General features: G+C 50.3%; 1 protein-coding gene across 1 annotated transcript; it reads left to right on the top strand.

Annotated features, from left to right (window-relative positions):
* Nucleotides 1–3,820: 3,820 nt before the first annotated feature.
* LMBR1L (limb development membrane protein 1 like) lies at nucleotides 3,821–16,652 on the top strand. Its single transcript, XM_038577534.1, has 17 exons — nucleotides 3,821–4,192; nucleotides 7,446–7,530; nucleotides 8,611–8,644; nucleotides 9,665–9,804; nucleotides 9,996–10,099; nucleotides 10,965–11,091; nucleotides 11,865–11,933; nucleotides 12,073–12,137; nucleotides 12,466–12,538; nucleotides 12,630–12,713; nucleotides 12,809–12,885; nucleotides 13,659–13,736; nucleotides 13,882–13,955; nucleotides 14,192–14,282; nucleotides 14,383–14,449; nucleotides 15,696–15,857; nucleotides 16,055–16,652. Exons 1-17 carry the CDS (start codon nucleotides 4,121–4,123, stop codon nucleotides 16,120–16,122), a joined length of 1,470 nt encoding a protein of 489 aa, XP_038433462.1. The 5' UTR covers nucleotides 3,821–4,120; the 3' UTR covers nucleotides 16,123–16,652.
* Nucleotides 16,653–18,336: the final 1,684 nt, after the last annotated feature.

Genomic DNA, 18,336 nt, shown 5'->3' with positions numbered 1-18,336 from the left:
AAAATTAACTCTCCATAATCAACGTGGCCCCTTCCCTACCAAGAATGGGTGACTAATCTCATAGGCAGATCAAATCTACAAACATTGAGTGTTTACTATGAGAACTGCACTGAGGTTGGAAGGAAAGGGATGAATTAGAAGCCAAATACAGGTTTCCAATCTTGAAGGAGAGAGGAAAGGAGAAAATATATAAATGTAGGTACACTGAAACAAAAGATTTAAACAGCTCAAGATAATGTTATGAAACAGTACATATATGCCTAATTGCTCACTGAACTATATAGTTGAAACTAGAGAGGCAGAAATCCCAGGAAAGAATGGAAGAAAAGACATTATTGGTGTTGAGTCTTGGAGGTATATAGGATTTGGATGGGGGCACCCGGGTGGCTCAGTGGTTGAGCATCTGCCTTTGGCTCAGGTTGTGATCCCAGGGTCCGGGGTGAATCTCACATTGGGCCCCCCACAGGGAGCCTCCCTCTCTCTGTGGGTTTTTCATGAATAAATAAATAAAATCTTAAAAAAGAAAAAGACAGGATTTGGACAAAGTGAGATTTGTAAAGTTTAAAAATATACTATGGAGTGTCTTTTCGTATAGTTTTCTGAGTGGTAACTCATTAATCAGAGAATCTCTTGTTAATTCTAAACATAGCCATTGAAAAGAAAGTCATTGTGCTTCCAATGGATTTGTAAACAAGGGTGCAAGGACTTGTCAGCAAATAAATCAGATTGCCCCTGGACTTGAAACTACTTTCTCTAGGAAGTATTCTAGATTCTTTTTCTCTGTTCTGAGTTTGACCTTGTATTCTATTATGCAGTTCCAAGTTCATATGTTCATTGATATTTTGCCTTTTAAAACTCACTTCAGTTGTACATAACTGTACATTCTGGATGATGACAAGTCTCTGAACAGAATCTATGCTAACCAGTTATTGTAGGAATAGGATTTAATAGTCTGTGGCTCTGGTGATGTCACAGCACTTTGTAACATGCAAGACTGCGAACATTGGATTTTTTGATTTTTTTTAAAGATTTATTTATTTATTCCTGAGAGGCACAGAGAGAGAAGGAGAGGCAGAGTCACAGGCAGAGGGAGAAGCAAGCTCCATGCAGGGAGCCTGACATGGGGCTTGATCCCAGGTCTCCAGGATCAGGCCCTGGGCTGAAGGCGGCACTAAACCGCTGAGCCACCCTGGCTGCCCTGGATTTTTAGATTTAAAAGCAACCTGAAGAGTGTTCCAGTTTTGCAAATGCCATTAAGTGAAGTCCAGGATGACAGTGCTAGAACCAGAATCCAGCTCTTCTGATTATCAGCAATGCATCCCATCTTTTCTCACTATATTGGTAAATATTTGAGTGTCTACATGTATTATTCAGCAGACTAAGGGCTAAGGAAGTAACCACATTCAAGACATACACATGGCTCAATTGGTTAAACATCTAACTCTTGATTTCAGCTTCAGGTCTTAATCTTAGAGTCCTGAGTTTAAGCTCTGTGTTGTGCTCCATGCTGGGTGTGGAGCCTAGTTTATTTACTTATTTTTTAAAAAATATTTTATTTATTTATTCATGGAAGACACACACACAGAGAGGCAGAGATACAGGCAGAGGGAGAAACAGGCTCCTGACAAGGGGCCCAACATGAGACTCGATCCTGGGTCTCCAGGATCACATTCCGGGCTGAAGGTGGTGCTAAACTGCTGAGCCACCCAGGCTACCCTGGAACTTGTTTAAAAAAAAAAAAAAAAAAAAAGACAAATATGATTCTTTCCCTTTACAAGTCTATGTGGAGGAGGCAGACAAACAGATGCAAGCATATTAAGTTATGGCAACTTGCTATAAATAATACAAAAATTGGTTGCTTTAGATAAGGTAGTGGGGGAAGACTCTGAACAGGTATCATTTAAGCTTAAACCTGAGATTGAAATCAGCCAAAACTGAATTGGGAAGGGGGAGGGGAAGAGTAAATATCAAGTACAGAGCCTTAAGGAAGTAAAGAGATTGGTAGGGTCCACCAGGAACTGACCAAAGGCTGGGGTGAAGATGGTATGAAGTTGAAGCAGTAAGAGGGGTTAGCTCATAGGTCACAACCTCAAATGGACACCTGAGCTGACAATGTCAACGGGAAAACTGGTGGAGTCTAAGTGCTTACCCAAGTGATAGAGACTATGGAAGATTGAAACGCATCCTGCCCCATCTACTGGGCCATGTGTCCTCATGGCCCAGTTCTGCTGGATCTTCTATTTAAGAGATGGAAATCTGAATTTTTAAGGTATCCTGTGTTTTAAATGTTTGTTCAGATTTGTTAAAAACACTGTGAGCCGGGCAGCCCCGGTGGCCCAGCGGTTTAGCACCGCCTTCGGCTGGGGGTGTCATCCCGGAGACCAAGGATCGAGTCCTGTGTCGGGCCCCTTGTGGGGAGCCTGCTTCTCCCTCTGCCTGTGTCCCTGCCTCTCTCTCTCTCTCTGTATCTGTCATGAATAAATAAAATCTTAAAAAAAAAAAAAAAAACACTGTGAGCCAAACAAAACACAATGTGTTTATGCCTAAAACACAATAGGTCCAAGCCACCTCCCTGTGCTCTCCTTTTCTCCCAAGGAGCAGCAGATCCCAGGACCCAGCCCATTAGCTTCTTCTCTTTGTTAACTGCCCACTCTTCCCACTGGAGTTCTGTGCACCCCAAGCTTGGTTGCTAAGGGGGTGGAAATCAGTCCTTTAGCTCCTCTCGTCTTGCGATCACCAAAGACAAATGTGTGTATAGACACATATATATGTGTGTACATATACATATACATATATATAAGTATATGCTTTTTATTTCCCAAGGTTCTGTTGCAAATCAGTGGGGAAACAAAAAAGGGACAAAAATAACTTGCCTGGAAAAAGTTACCAGGGTACAGAATTTAGCAGTTAATTCAGGCCTCTGATTCTTGCTTAGATAATAGCTGGATGCATAGGCCCTTACAATTGGGCTCTTATTCTTCAGTGGGGAAGCTTTGCAAAACTCAGCCTTTCTTTTGAGTCTCCCTTACTTCTCCAATTTAGAGGAAGGATTCAAGTCCACGGAGGGAAGGTGGAACTTCCCAAACAGTACATACTCCAAGGTCGCAGGAAGCATTCCTTAATTGTGTGACCTTGGCATGTGACAACTTGTCACCCACTTTCTAATCTCTAAAATGCTAATCATACCTTCCTCTGTAGGGCTGTCCTGATGTAAAAAGGAGATAAAAGTCTATAAAGTGAGGGGCACAGAGTAGGTGGTCAGCTAACATTGGACTCAGCCCCATTAAGCAATGATCCCCGTGGGTATTTCCTTACAAAGTGTCAGAGAGGTATTTCTGTGGTTGTCTATCCACTTCTCTCCAGTATTTGCTCCCCCACACACTAGGCCTCCCACAAGAGTGACTGAATGAAAACTCCTAGCACTGGAGCACGCCTCCCCCCCCCCCCCCCCCCCCATAGAAACACACTTTCAGAAAATGCTGCTACAGGCCTTGGATTACTGGGCAGCGGTACCTTCCAGAACCCCCTTGGTGCCCTCACATCCTGCTTGGCTGCCCTGGTCCAGATGGTTCATTTAACCACGGTCAAATTAAAATCTCAGTTGCTGGGAAAACGCAGGAACCGTCCTCTCTCAACCGCAGGGGCTGAAGCGAGCGAGCACCCTCAGACCCCAGAGATCCCGCCTCCCTCCACGGAGCGAGCCTATCAGCGTCCCTCTAGCGATGAGCGGCAGCTCCCTGGGAGCCAATGAACTCCGCTCGTTGGCAGAAACCCGCCCACCCTCGTGTCGTCAGTTGGTCTCCCGTAGATAGAACCAGCACCTGCGCTTCCTCGTAGCCAGCTTGTTGCAGGGTGTTTGCGTTGAAGTTGACTGAGACCGGACCTTAAAGGGGAGGGAGCAGGACGCGGGGCCGCGGCCCTTTAAATCGAGGCGCGTGGTGCCTGCCCCTTTAAGGCGTCCGGACGGCTGAATCTGAGCTCCCGATTACCCCGAGTTTCCGTCGCAGGCAGCGGGGAAAGGCTCCTCGGCTGGGTCCGGGTGCTTGGCGGCGGCGGCTTCCTCCGCGCTCGTCCTCCCCGGGCCCGGAGACACCCCCGCCCCAGTCATGCTGAGCAGAGTATGGAAGCAGCTGACTACGAAGTGCTGTCCGTGCGGGAGCAGCTATTCCACGAGAGGGTTCGCGAGTGCATTGTGAGTACGGACCCGGGCAGCAAGGGTGATACGGGGGCGAGCGGGGCCGAAGCCCGGGGGTCGCGGGCGGGGGGGTCGGGTCGGAGCGCGGGGGGCCGGGGCTCAGGGCCTGCGGGGGCCGGGGGCGAGCGGCGGAGGACGGCGCCGGGATCGGTTGGGCAGCTGCGCGGTAAACAAAGCCGCGGGTCGGTTTCCGTTCCTCCCCCGGCCCCGCCGCCCCGCCCCGCCCCGCCCCTCCCCCCCAGGCCCCCACCCCTCGCGGGGGGTTCGCGGCGCGGCTCCGCGAGTCCGCTGATTTCGACCGTCCTCCGAGAGCCTGAGACGGATGGGTCTGGTTGGGGGAGACCCCGCAAACTCCGCTGATGTTTGACGAAAGGGAGATGCCAGGAAAGACCTGGGAGGTGTAGGGGCGGCGTGCCAGAGGTACGGGGCACGCTGGTGGGCCTCCCACTTCGGAAGAAAGGACTCTTGTGGGATGGATTCTACTGCGTAGAGATGGAGAACAACTAAGTTGCCCCCCCTTCTTTTCCCCTCGTTGGTGCTTGTCGGACGCCCCCCCTCCGCCCCCCTCCCCCTCAAGCCGAGGTTCTAGCTCCCCAGCCATTCAGGGATTTCCCCTGTGAGTGGTTCCCCCCCCCCAGTGCCCCAAAGGCAGCAGGCTGTGCCTTACGCCCTCACTGCCTCCTAGGGCAACAGCTGAACCTGCCACACAGAGATGGACTCCTCTCTTCTGGGCCCCTGGGGAACCTTGGGGAACTTAGCTGCATCTGCCTCAGGGCTGCTTTCAATTCTCATCCCCCCCCCCCCCCGTCTTTCCTCGGAGTTCCCCCCCCTCCCCAGAGTAGCCCTCACCCCCCAAATGCTAAAAAAGGCAAAAAAAGGAAAGGTTTGAAAGAATAGAAGTATTAATGAGGAGGGGGACCCACTGATGGAGTCATCCTTTGTTTTTCTCAGTCTGCCCTGGGCCGCTTCCAGGCCGGAGGGAGGGATAAAGTGAGCCATGACATAACTAGGTCTGCTCTTCTGTGTGAGGACTGAAAAGCAGGGACTGTATCAGTCCACGTGTGGAACTCCAGACCAACTTTCCTTGTGTGATTCTTAGTGGATAGTCCCACATGGTGAGGCTGGGTGTGTTGTGGAGAACACGCCCAGGCCTTGAGACAGTGTAGGGACAGAGCCCACATTCCTAGAGAACAGGGAGGGATGAGACCTTGGACAGAGAAGCAGCCTCCTAGATGTCTCCCCCACTCTTACTCCTATTAGCTGAGGACACCAGTGCCCGCCAAGGGCAGCCTGAAGCCTTCTGCTGCCTCCCCCACCTGGCTCTAGAGAATGACCTAGCCTCTGCTGGAACTGCGTGGAACTCCAGCCTGACCTTTTGAGCCCTCCCACCTTCCTGGCTATTACGCAATCCCAAGGACAGAGGGAGCACTAGGCAATTAGAAATCTTCAGTACAATCTGAGTAACTCATTCTACTCGGTTTCCCTAGTGTTAAAAGCTAAAACTTTGTTCTGGACCCATCACTCTTCTTGGGTCTCTTTGACTTCTTCCTTCCATGTGTAGATAACTGTGTGCAGATTGCCTGTGGGATCAGCTTCTTTTGGGGACTGGAGGACCCACGAGACTGATCCTGCTCTCTTGGCTTACTTATTTAAATGCAATAACATCTTGGGGTGTCTGGCTGGCTCAGTCGGAAGAGTGTACAACTCTTTAATCTCGTAGTTGTGAGTTTGAGCCCCACGTTGGGTGTAGAGATTACTTAAATAATTTAAAAAAATAATAAATGCGGGAACCCTGGGTGGCGCAGTGGTTTAGCGCCTGCCTTTGGCCTAGGGTGTGATCCTGGAGACCCGGGATCGAATCCCACGTCGGGCTCCCGGTGCGTAGAGCCTGCTTCTCCCTCTGCCTATGTCTCTGCCTCTCTCTCTCTGTGTGACTATCATAAATAAATAAAAAATTAAAAAATAATAATAATAAATGCAATAGCATCTCCTCAAGAACCTCTGGCTCTGATTGTAGAGCCAGGCCCACCAGTGCCTCCTCTCTTGGGCAACAGCAGCTTACTTGGGGTAGCGTAGGGATACATACATATGCAGAGTAACTTGGCCAAGTCCTGCCACAACTATGGAGTGGAGGGCTAGTTGCCCAGAGGGCATGGGACAGCCTGACTCTGGAGTTGGAAGTAGCTTGAATAGGGACAAGGAGTTGGTAGCCTTTATTTTTTTTTTATTTTATTTTTTTTTTAATTTTTTTTAACTTTTATTTATTTATGATAGTCACAGAGAGAGAGAGAGGCAGAGACACAGGCAGAGGGAGAAGCAGGCTCCATGCACTGGGAGCCCGACATGGGATTCGATCCCGGGTCTCCAGGATCGTGCCCCGGGCCAAAGGCAGGCGCCAAACCGCTGCGCCACCCAGGGATCCCCAGTTGGTAGCCTTTAAAGAGGCTGATGTGGCTCTAGAAACGTTGTGGATTTTATTTATTTATTCATGAGAGACACCGAGAGAGGCAGAGACACAGGCAGAGGGAGAAGCAGGCTCCATGCAGGGAGCCCGACGTGGGACTCGATCCTGGGACTCCAGGATCACTCCCTGGGCCGAAGGCAGGGGCTAAACTGCTGAGCCACCCAGGGATCCCAGCATTGTGGATTTTAGATGTTGGGCCCCAACTAAGGTCTACTCTCAGGGCAGGGGATTAAATGAGACTCTGCTTTGGCCAAGAACAGACCTGATCTTTCAGGTCCCTGAATAAACACAGAGTAGACATTCTGACTTAGTCTAAGAACATGATTCCTACTTATTCTCTCCTGGAGCTTGGGTCAAAGTGGCAGCAGGGGCAAGGGGGGAACGGAGGAGACGAGTGTCAGGACAATGTAAACATCCCCTTCTTCCTGGAACCTGCTTCCCTTTTCAATAACACTAGGAGTAAAGTCCCTTTGGTTCTATGGCCTGTTTCAGGTATGTGTGCATATGTGTCTCTAGTTTTCTCGGCCTCTTTACCAATCAGTGTTCAGCTGAAGCTATTTTCTCCCAGAAAAACCTTCATAGGGCTAGACATAATGCTGTCTGGTCCTTCTTAAGGGGCCCTTGAGGCCCTGACTAGAAGAAAATCCTGGGGAAAAACATGGAACTCCTGGAAGTATGGAGCCTTGTTTTGGGACAGTGACCCCATAGAATTAATAGAGAGGCCACTGGGGCTGTGGAATGTGCTGGTTATTAGAGCTTCTCATCCTAGCTCACACTCTGCCACAGATCTCAACACTTCTGTTTGCGACACTCTACATCCTCTGCCACATTGCCCTGACGCACTTCAAGAAGCCTGCTGAGTTCACCACAGGTACCTGTGACTTCCCTCCCTTTTCCCTGCCCTCTGCCAGTGTTCCTGTTGCCATGGGGCCAGCCTCAGGGGAGTGGGCCCTTGGCGCCTGCTGGGAAAGGAAAAACTGGAGTCTTTGCCTCTTCTGCTTCCCTTTTTCCACAGGCAGGGGCAGGTGGTATAGTGGAAAGCCTAGACAGAAGGGTCTGCAACTAATAAAGCCACTGGGAAAGTCATATAACTTTCCTGAGCCTCAGTTCCATCCTCTGGAAAATGGGCCTAAGGGTTCTAACCAGTTCGTTGACATTGTGTGGACCAAAGGAGATGGTTCATGTGAAAGCCCTCTGTGAATCTAAAATGGACAGCTACAGGGTGAATGTTACCATGGGCACAAGCTCTGTCCTCTCCTCAACAAGGACACTCACACCGACCTGACCTAGGAGCAGAGGAACAGAAGACTTGCCTGACCACTGGGCCCCCCAGGACCGGGTGATGGTGGCCTTTCTCTTTATAAAGACCTAAGTGTCCTCAGATTGGAACTTTCCTACCTGTAGGCATTGTGTGATTTGGGGGGACACATTTCCCCCAATTCCTAGCCCCAGCCTGTCCAGATCATCCTGTCCTGGTCCTAGTCTTTACTCCCCTCCAGAAGGCTTCATGAACCCAAGAAGGGGTATAATTCTCCCAAGGACTTTCTCTGTGAGTCTCCTCACCACCCCACCCCCTTGCTTCATTTCCCTTTGCTGCACCCAGCCACTGATGTAACCAACCTCCCAGACCAGCTGTTTTTTTTTTATATTTTCAGCTTGCAAAGAGGAACCTGCAATGAGAGAGATCGTGGGGAGGGGGGAAGTAAGAGAATTTCTGGCTCGTACTCTTTCCACCTGGGACCACAGATCTTTAAGCTGCCACCTCAGCCAGAGAATAGGTTTGGGACTCATAGCATTTAACTCTCCCAGGGCCTCCTTTCCAGCTCTGCCTCTGTGGCCTAGGCCCTTCTTTCACGGGGCAAGGAAGGGGAAGTAGGGCACACTGCAGCACAGATGGCTCCCAGAGCTGCCCACTGATCTCTTGCCTCTTCCCCGTGCCTCTCTCTCGTAGTGGATGATGAAGATGCTACAGTCAACAAGATTGCGTAAGTGTTGCCGTCCCAGCTCCTGGCACTAGAACCCTTTAGAAGCTGGGATCTAGTGAGACTCCTAGAGCTCAGGGGAGAGCGGAGTGTCATGCAGTGAAGAGAGGGTTTCTGCTTCCACCCCATTTCTGGCTTGTTCCGGCTTCACCTCACTCTGGGGACGCTTGGAAAAGTTGTTGTTCCTGTATCCCTGGTTAGGCCAGGAGTTTCTGGGAGCCTCTTGGCCAGGAACTGTGTGTGAGCTGGGGCCTGAGTCACCGGAAATGATTCCAGCTTGGCTTCACCTCCCAGTGGCCATCAGGGAAGGAGTGGGGCAGCAATGTAGACCGATGGAATAGAGCAGGGGATGTGGAAAGTGGAACCCTTAAGGGCAGGGTGTGCTTGGTTTTGAGAGAAGGCTTTGCTCCAGGCTGTTATTATGCATTAGCACATATAGGGAAAATATAGAGATGGCCCTTCTGATCAACAGATTAAAAGAAGGCAAACTTACCCCCCTTGGTGGACCAACTAGCTAAAAATGTCTCTTCTTTTCACCTGAGGCAGCTCTGGACACAGGCCTCAGCTATGAAGCTGGGTTTCAGGTCCTTCTTCTCCCCCTTTGCCTAGTGCCTTCATGCAGGGCCTAGCTATATGGGGTGACTTTCCTCTTATTTGGGCTAGAGAAGGCAAGCTCAGAAATCCATATCTCTGAGCAGAGAAGACAAGTCCCTTAGCTTGGCATGCCTGATATACCTGGCAGGCATGTGTAGGAGGACCACATTCCTGGGGATAGTCTGGGCAAGTGTCACGGCCTATGACATGAATGCCTAAGGTGTGTCCATCCCTTGTGCCAAGGCTTCCCTGGAGGGGGAGTTTAGGGGACAATGGGTAGAGCCCTGGCTGGATGGCTCCTCCCATGGGTCTGTCACTGCTACAAGTAGTTCTAGGAGAAGCCATCGGTGCCCAGGGGGATGAGGAGGGCTTCTTGGGCCAAGGGAAGTGAGTGTCTAAGCAAGGGTACTACCCATTCTCTCTGCCCAGGCTTGAGCTCTGTACCTTTACCCTGGCTGTCGCCCTGGGTGCTGTCCTGCTCCTGCCCTTCTCCATTATCAGCAACGAGGTGCTGCTCTCACTGCCCCGGAACTACTATATCCAGTGGCTCAATGGCTCCCTCATCCATGGTATGTGGCTTCTGGTTCCAACCTGGGGTGGTGAGAGGGAATAGACTAGGTTCATGCAGACATAGACAGCCTCGGCTAATTAGTTGTGTATCACCCCATCCTTGCCCCCTCTCTGCCACCACATGGTCAGTCCCTAGTAGGTTGTTCCCCGCCTCCCGCCAATCACCTCTGCTTTTCCTTTTTTGCTCTAGGCCTCTGGAACCTTGTGTTTCTCTTCTCCAACCTGTCCCTCATCTTCCTCATGCCCTTTGCATACTTCTTCACTGAGTCCGAGGGCTTTGCTGGCTCCAGAAAGGTGAGTGGGGGATATATCAATCATCTAGGCAGGAAACAGAATTCCACTCAGGTGGTTCAACTGAAGAGATTTCATTTTACTTTATTGTGTTTTTATTTATTTAATTTTAATTTAATTTAATTTTTTTTGGAGAAGGGAAGGGCAGAGGGAGAGAGACAATCTTAAGCAGCCTCCATGCCCACACACAGCCCAACATGGGGCTTAGTCTCACAACACTGAGGTCATGACCTGAGCCGAAATCCAGTTGGCTGCTTAACTGACTGAGCCATCCAGGTGCCCCACTGGAAAGATTTTAACAAAGACTATTTGCAGAGGTTTAGTCAGAGTTAAGAGGATCAACAAAGAATTTGAGGTGCTACTGTCAGCAGGAAGTCATTACCACCCCTAGGCCTGTGGGAGCAAAAGGAAGAAATAGTTTCTGGAACCCATTGGTAGTTGAAGCTGGGAGGTGCTTCACAGCTACTGCTAAAACCATAGTGCCAAAGGTTGAAGGAAACTGAGGAAATACCTTGATCCCTCTCTCTTCCTGCCTTCCACCCTCTTGCCTGTCCTTCCCATTGGGCAAACCAAACCAGAGGGCAAAGAACTTGTGTGATGAAGCCCTTGGGGACCAGCCTCCCATGGCAGGGCAGGATGAGGAAGGGAACTGGGGAGGGGATTTGCAAATGAAAACTATTGGTATGGTATAAGAAATGGCCCTAGATGTAGGGTGGGAGGACAGGGTGATTTAGCGGAATAAGAGGGAGACGCCCTTCCCTGTCTCCTGAATCCAGTCCTTTCTGCTTTCCCAGCCAGGCTGCCATCCCATGTCTCCTTCCTTCCCCTGATGTTGATCCTGCCCCTTTCCTGTTGCCTCCTCCTATAGGGTGTCCTGGGCCGGGTCTATGAGACGGTGGTGATGTTGATGCTGCTCACCCTGCTGGTGCTGGGCATGGTATGGGTGGCATCAGCCATTGTGGACAACAACAAGGCCAGCCGGGAGTCACTCTATGGTGAGAAGGCCAGCTTCCTCCCTCCCCCTCCACCCAGGCTGAATGGCTCTGCAGTTGGCTGATATTCTCCTGCATGGAACAACTGTATCCCTCTAAGGTGGAGAAGATTGGGACCATGTTTCTTAGACTGAAATTTCAAACTGATGGATGTCAAGCCAAGTCCAACTTGCAGAAATGATCCATTGGGCCCATGCAATGATTAAAAATATAAATGAGTCAGTTGCTGACATGCAAAAGTTGAGAGATGTCACATTAATATCCAGATTTGTCGCTTTGCCTGACAAGATTGAGGATCCAACCACATCAGATTGCAGGGACTAGGCCTAATAACAGTTGTATTCTTTTTTTTTTTTCCATTTTATTTTTTAAAGATTTTGTTTATTTACTTGAGAGAGAGAACGAGAGAGAGAGCATGAGCCTGGAGGGAGGAGCAAAAGGAGAGGGACAAGCAGGCTCCCCGCTGAATAGGTAGCCCAATGTGGTCCTCGATCCCAGGCCTCCAGGATCATGACCTGAGCTGAAGGCAGACACTTAACCAACTGGGCCACCCAAGCACCCGAGCAGTTGTGTTCTTTAGATACGGCATAGGGCCTCCAGTTTGCTGTAGCCCCCACTGCTCCCTCTTCTGCTGACACTGGGCCAGCTTTCCTTATTTGCATTACTTGCCTAACCCCTGTAGGCTTATGTGTGGTGTCCTTGCTAGTCTCTGAGGCCCATCAACCCCCGGGAAGCTAGATGAAAGACCAGCTGACATACGTCTTTTTTACCCTTAGATTTCTGGGAGTACTACCTCCCCTACCTCTACTCCTGTATCTCCTTTCTTGGGGTCCTGCTGCTCCTGGGTGAGTGTTGAGGGTCTTGGAGGGAATGGGTGAGGTCTGTGGATCAAAGTAACCAGGGTGGAAGGAGAGAGGATGGAAGGACGGGTAGGGGAAGTGGTAGAGAAAAGGGCTGGCAGGTAACTGGCTCCTGTCCCTACAGTGTGTACTCCACTAGGTCTGGCCCGCATGTTCTCAGTCACCGGGAAGCTACTGGTCAAGCCTCGGGTACGTAGTGCTCCTTGCCCTTTGACTTCTGCAAAGCTGGAGCCAAACAGTGAAGCAACCCTATAGTTGTGCAGCACACGCCTTGCAAAAAGCCACAGCCTTTGTTGGCTCCTGTATCCTTCAACCTCATCATTTGGAGCTGGTCACCAGACATGCAAGGCAGAACAAAGGGCAATTGGGAGGGACTAGACAAAGCTTCTGGCCACAGGGTGGTGAATGAGAGTTGGGGGAAAGAATGAGACTGGAGACTGGGATGAGCAGGGGTCTCCTGGGGCCCTTGGGATCAGGGAGCCTCTGACAGTCAGTCCTTCCCTTTCCCCTGTCCCAGTTGCTAGAAGACCTGGAGGAGCAGTTGTATTGCTCAGCCTTTGAGGAGGCAGCTTTAACCCGCAGGATTTGCAGTAAGTCATGGTTCTCCTCAGCTGGGATGGTGGGTGTGGCTTGGGCAGGGGCCACAGGACTGAGAGGCAGCACCATCTTCTCTGCCCTCAGATCCCACCTCTTGCTGGCTGCATTTGGATATGGAGCTGCTGCACAGACAGGTCCTGGCTCTGCAGACACAGAGAGTCCTGCTGGGTATGTAGGTTGGTAGGGAATGGGATATCTGTGTTTCCCCAAGGAGAGTAGCCCTTCATTCTAGGTCCTTGCTAACAGCTTCCATTCCCGTACAGAGAAACGACGGAAGGCTTCAGCCTGGCAGCGGAACCTGGGCTACCCCCTGGCCATGTTGTGCTTGCTGGTACTGACGGTAGGTGTTCCGTTCCTGGTGGGGGTGAGGAATAACAGGCTCTTGACTGCTTTAGGTCTTCTCAGGGAAGAGAGAAGAGATGCAGGGACCCGATTATCATCAATAACCGTAGTTGCCCCTCACTGATTGCCCGCTCTGTGTCCTGCCCTGTACTGAGCATATCGATCCCCATTTTGTAGATGAAGAAACTGAGGAGTGAAGGAGTTTGCCTAAGGTCATACATGGCTGCTGAGTAGTTAATAGGCTTGCTCTGTGGTGAAAATAAGGCTTGAAATCAGTCCCTCCCCGCAACTTGCCATGCTCTAGACTTGGAAATAAGTTGTATTGGTCTAGGGGAAGAGGCACATTTTTTTTTCTTTTTTTTTTTTTTTTAAGATCTTATGTGTTTATTCATGAGAGTCACAGAGAGAAAGGCAGAGACATAGGCAGGAGAAGCAGACTCCCTGCGGGGAGCCCAATATGGAACTCAATCCCGGGACCCTGGGATCACAGGATCACACCCTGAGCCAAAGGCAGACGCTCAACCACTGATCCACCCAGGCACCCCAAGGCACATTTTTCTAGTCGAATTTTTTACAGTCCTTCCACCCTGAAAGGGTGTGTTTTATCGTACCCTCAAAGGTGCTCTGTTGCTAGCAGTGGCCTTGAACAGGTCCCACACAGCTAATGGAAAACTGAAAATGTTGGACCAGAGTATCTGTTCTTAACATTCAACTCCAAATACAACTGTGGGCTGGGGCAGGAATGGGAGTCCATGATCTTGCTTCACACAGGGCCTCTCTGTGCTCATTGTGGCCATCCACATCCTGGAGCTGCTCATCGATGAGGCTGCCATGCCGCGGGGCATGCAGGTACCAGGCAGCGTATTCTTGGGGGAGGGCTTAAGAAAGCCTGGGGTGAGAGACCGAAGCCGAGGCCAGAGGGAAGTCTGGGTGTGGGTGCTGGGTGGTGCTCCTGGTAGGGAGTACTCCAGAGCGACACTACTCTTTCTCTCAGGATGCCTCCCTGGGCCAAGTCTCCTTCTCCAAGCTGGGTTCCTTTGGTGCCGTCATTCAGGTTGTACTCATCTTGTATCCTTCTGGACACTCACCATTGCCTCACTGGACACCCACCAGTTCGCTGACCCTGTCTCCTGGGACTGTGGTGGGGACGATGGGGAAGGGGGCAAGACTTTACCAACCTAGGATTCAGAAAGAAGGAAATTACTTTATTTGAAAGGAGGGTCAAGGGAGAGGTCCATTCCCTTTGAGATGAGGCATTAATCCTTCCTTGGGGGCTAGCCAGTTCTTCCTTAACCCAGTGGCAGTTACCTGATGATATCCTCAGTTGTGGGATTCTACAGCTCTCCATTCTTCCGGAGCCTGCGGCCCAGATGGCATGACACAGCTATGACACAGGTAGCTGGGCAGGAATAGAGGAAGCCTCTGGGGGCATGCATGGGCTCTAGGTGCTGGTAGCTTTGCTACCCTCACCTTTCCTTTCCTTACTTCCACCTAGATAATTGGGAACTGTGTCTGTCTCCTGGTCCTAAGCTCAGCACTTCCGGTCTTTTCTCGAACCCTGGGTAAGTAGCAAAAGGAGGTAAGGGAATTGGCTTTTTCTGAGTACCTACTGGTGCTAAGCATATACTTTATATATGTGCTCTAATTCCCACAGCAAACCTACAAGAAGGTATTACCCCCATTATACAGATGGAGAAATTGAGGCTCTGTAAAATGCCTGTGCTGAGCTTCAAAATAGTGTTACTTCAAAGCTCACACTTTTCCATTAGCTACATCCCACGGCTTCCCTATTTACTTCCATTTTTTGGTGGAGAAGCACCACATTCCCCCAAATCTTCCAATGGGCTGGATCCTCTAATACATATTCTCATTTTATAAAGACAAGAAGCAAAGAAGCTAATTGATTTACGTAGTTATATAACTAGCTTGAAGCAAGGCCAAGTTAGACTAGAACACCTTGTCTCTTAAACACCAGTCCAGTGCTTTTTCCACACATTGGGACATCAAATAATACACTCTGTCCTTCTCCCATAGTTAGAGCTCTCATCTAGAATTGCCTGCTAAAAGCATGCAAAAGTGTAATAGTTCCCCCCAAGGGTAGTATGGGAGTTGCAGAGATCATCACCCCTCCACCACATCATCAACCATATATCCTAAATGATTTAGTATTCGCATCAGTTCTGTTTGGTTCTTTACTTCATATTGTCTCCACTATAGCATTCTACTTAATTCCAGGGATTCAGTAGAAAACTAGGCTTGTGGGTCTACTGGTTAGTTCCTTTAGGTTGTATGTAGGTAAGAATATTATTTTAAGTGGGAGATAGCCCTAAAACTTGGACTTGGGATGACATTATGATGATTAAGGGCTCAGGCACTGTTAGAATAGTGCTTGACGCATATAGTACTTGATGTGTGTTGTCTCATTTAATTCTCACAGTCCCATTATTTTCTCTATAGTTAAGGAAACTGAGGCACAAATTTAAGGAATCTGCTGCAGATCACAGTTAGGGGTGGGGTTTGGATCTGAACCCAGGCAGCCTCATTAGAGTCGGAGTCTTAGGCTCCACACTGGAGGAGAAGATGCCAAACTCTGGAAGGGAAGGTGGAGCAAGCCTCGCTGCTGACACTTTCTTCAACAGCCATAACTCCCTCTGAGACAGTTGGGAAGAAGGAATAATTAACGCTTAGGAAGAGGCCAACCTATCGACTGCAGTGTTGAGATATGGCCACTAGGAGGCAGCAGAAAGCTGGGCTCTCAGCCAGGAAGGAGCTGGGGAGCCCACTCCCACCCTGGCCTCTGTACTTCAGGGCTCACTGACTTTGACCTGCTGGGTGACTTTGGACGCTTCAACTGGCTGGGCAATTTCTACATCGTGTTCCTCTACAACGCAGCCTTCGCGGGCCTCACCACTCTCTGTCTGGTGAAGACTTTTACCGCGGCTGTGCGGGCAGAGCTGATCCGGGCCTTTGGTGAGAGGAGTGGGGGTGTGGGCTAATGGGGTGGCTGTGAGGCGGGGCCCTCTGGAACCATGGTCATCCAGGCAGGAGGGATGGTATGCTCTCTGCTTTGTTTGTAAGGCATCTCATATACCCATACTGTGGCTTGGTTGCCTTATCCCCAAGACTAGACCTGTACCCTGCTTTTGACTGCCCTCCGTCTTCTCCAGGGCTGGACAGATTGCCGTTGCCTGTCTCCGGTTTTCCCCGGGCATCTCGGAAGACCCAGCACCAGTGACTTCCAGCTGGGAGTGGGAGGGAGAAAACTGGACACTGCCATCTGCTGCCCAGGCCTGGAGGGGCGCCCGGGGGTGGGTGGACCTCAGGACCTGGAATCTGAGAGGGTGGTAGAGGGGAGCTGAGCTGTCTGCACTGTTGCATAATCTGAGCCAGAGTTTGGGACCAGGCTCCCCCGCTTTTCCAGATATAACTGTGGGCCTCAGTATGGGGCAGGGCTGAGTGACTGGGTCTGGCTCCTGGTCCCAAATCTGTTTACACATCAATCTGCCTCACTGCTGTTCAGGGCCATGCCCGTAGCCATGTTTACATGATTTGATGTGCAATAGGGTGGGGTGGGGACAGGGGAGAGACTGAGCTGGGAGCAGACTTGGGAGGCAGATTGTCTCCCTTGCCTCTGGCCCAGCAGAACCTAAGCACTGTGCTATCCTGGAGGGGCTTTGGACCATCAGAGGGACAAGGGCATAGGGAAGAAGCGACCACAACCATGAGCAATAAAGTTGATCCCAGGGTTTGTTTTGGTTTTTTAAAGGGCCTGTCTTTGTGTCTGTTGAACAATTCCCACCAATTCTGAGTCTACCAACTGAGAAAAATGAGAGATCCTACCTACCATCCTTTCCCTTCTCCATCTGCATTCTGAGTATCTTTTAGGGACTTGGGTTTAGTGTTAGTTAGGTCATACAATTAGACAGTAAAAGCTCCTCCTCCCTTAGCCTTGCTTAAAGCTGACTGGTCCCCTGATTCTTCCTTATACTCCTGCCTTGTTTTTGTGCCTTGGTTATTGGGAGTAGGTGGGCATGGGTGTAGGAGTAGGATAACTTCCCCCTCTATGCACACAACATCCTCAGCCCTGTCCTCCCTGACGTGGCTTGCATGTAAAATGAAAGAAGACTGACTGACAAGGGTTTGTGGTTTGCAGAGAAGAAGGTAACTGTCTTCCCAGAGGCTATCAGTGCCTAGAACACTAGGCAAGCCCCCCTCTGTGTGTGGGGGAGGTGGGGACAAAGTCTGCTCCAGGTGACACAGATTGTGCACTGTGCAATTTCAAGGGGCCACCATTCACCTCATGGTCTTACATATGGTTACTAGGACTATTTTCTTGCAAATGGCACCTATCTTAAGGAAGGACCACTTTTTTCTAGTATACACGAAGTTGCTGTAAGTGCTAGCCATGGAGCTGAGAGAGCAGTAGTATAGATTACCAAAAAAGTGTAGTTGCCACAGATACTTGCTGGGTGGCCTACTGTAGGCCAGGCAGTTAGCCTTGGGGATTCAGTTTTGTATTTAAGAATTGCTTTGTCTAGAAGGGTGATACAATTCTAATACTACAATGGTTGGCAGTTAATTACTGGTTCTCAGGCAAACAGGTGGGCAGTGTCAGGACATCAGGGAGGCCTTCTTAGAGAAAGTGATTTCTAAATGATAATAGATTGGTGGGTGAAGTGTTGCAGGCTCAAAGCCTCTCAGATGAGACTTGAGTGATCCGAAGTAGAGCCAGCCCCAGGGGGTCCAGAGAGGGAGCAAGCTAAAGAGGTGCCTAGATGGAAGGGAAAGGGAAAAGACCATTAGTCGGTTAGAGACTATGACTTGAAGTACCGACTGCCCTCCAGTAGCTTCTAATTGACAAGTTATGCATTTGAAAAGAAGCAGCCCTTGGGTGTCTGGCAAGGACAAGATGGGACAGAAGCTTGAAGTCCAGAACCAGATTATAACTGATTCTGAGGGAAGCTCTCAGCAGAAAGCTGCAAAGTCACCGGAGAAAATGGTCCCCTGGCACCTACCCCTTCCAGTCCTGGTTAGTACTGCCACAAGGAGGAGAGATGAAAGTGGAGGAGGTTTGGGGAGGACCATGGAGAAGAACGTCTCTGGTTGTATGCCCAAAGAGCTTGGCTGGCCTTGGGCAGAAACTGGAGCCCATACTTCCTGGATGATAGCAGAGGACAATGGGCTGCCAGGATAGGCTTTGGGAGAGTAAAGATCCGATTCAAGTACCAGAGGAGGGTGTTCTGGTGCCAAGCTTAGGCTTGGGAGTAGGATGCTTATCCAGGCAGCTAAGGACTGAAAAGCTACTAGGATTTCTTAAACAGGTGCCTGCCTGGTTTCCAGGATGGGACACGCTTCAGTCGTGAAATGGACCAGCGGTGACCGGCTAGAGCCCCCGCCCCGGTGGGAGGGGGCGGGACGGTCCTGGGAGAAGGGCGGGGGGCGGGGCCAG

The sequence above is a fragment of the Canis lupus genome, chromosome 27 (assembly GCF_011100685.1).
Source record: "Canis lupus familiaris isolate Mischka breed German Shepherd chromosome 27, alternate assembly UU_Cfam_GSD_1.0, whole genome shotgun sequence".
NCBI lineage: Eukaryota > Metazoa > Chordata > Mammalia > Carnivora > Canidae > Canis > Canis lupus.
The sequence above is the reverse complement of the archived record's forward strand: the minus strand, read 5'-3'. Positions and strand labels throughout refer to the sequence as shown.

Coding starts and splice junctions, on each gene's coding strand:
- LMBR1L (XM_038577534.1), top strand. CDS start 4,121: ATGGAAGCAGCTGACTACGAAGTGCTGTCCGTGCGGGAGCAGCTATTC. Junction 8,645..9,664: donor GCTACAGTCAACAAGATTGC/GTAAGTGTTGCC, acceptor CTCTCTGCCCAG/GCTTGAGCTCTGTACCTTTA. Junction 12,714..12,808: donor GACACAGAGAGTCCTGCTGG/GTATGTAGGTTG, acceptor ATTCCCGTACAG/AGAAACGACGGAAGGCTTCA.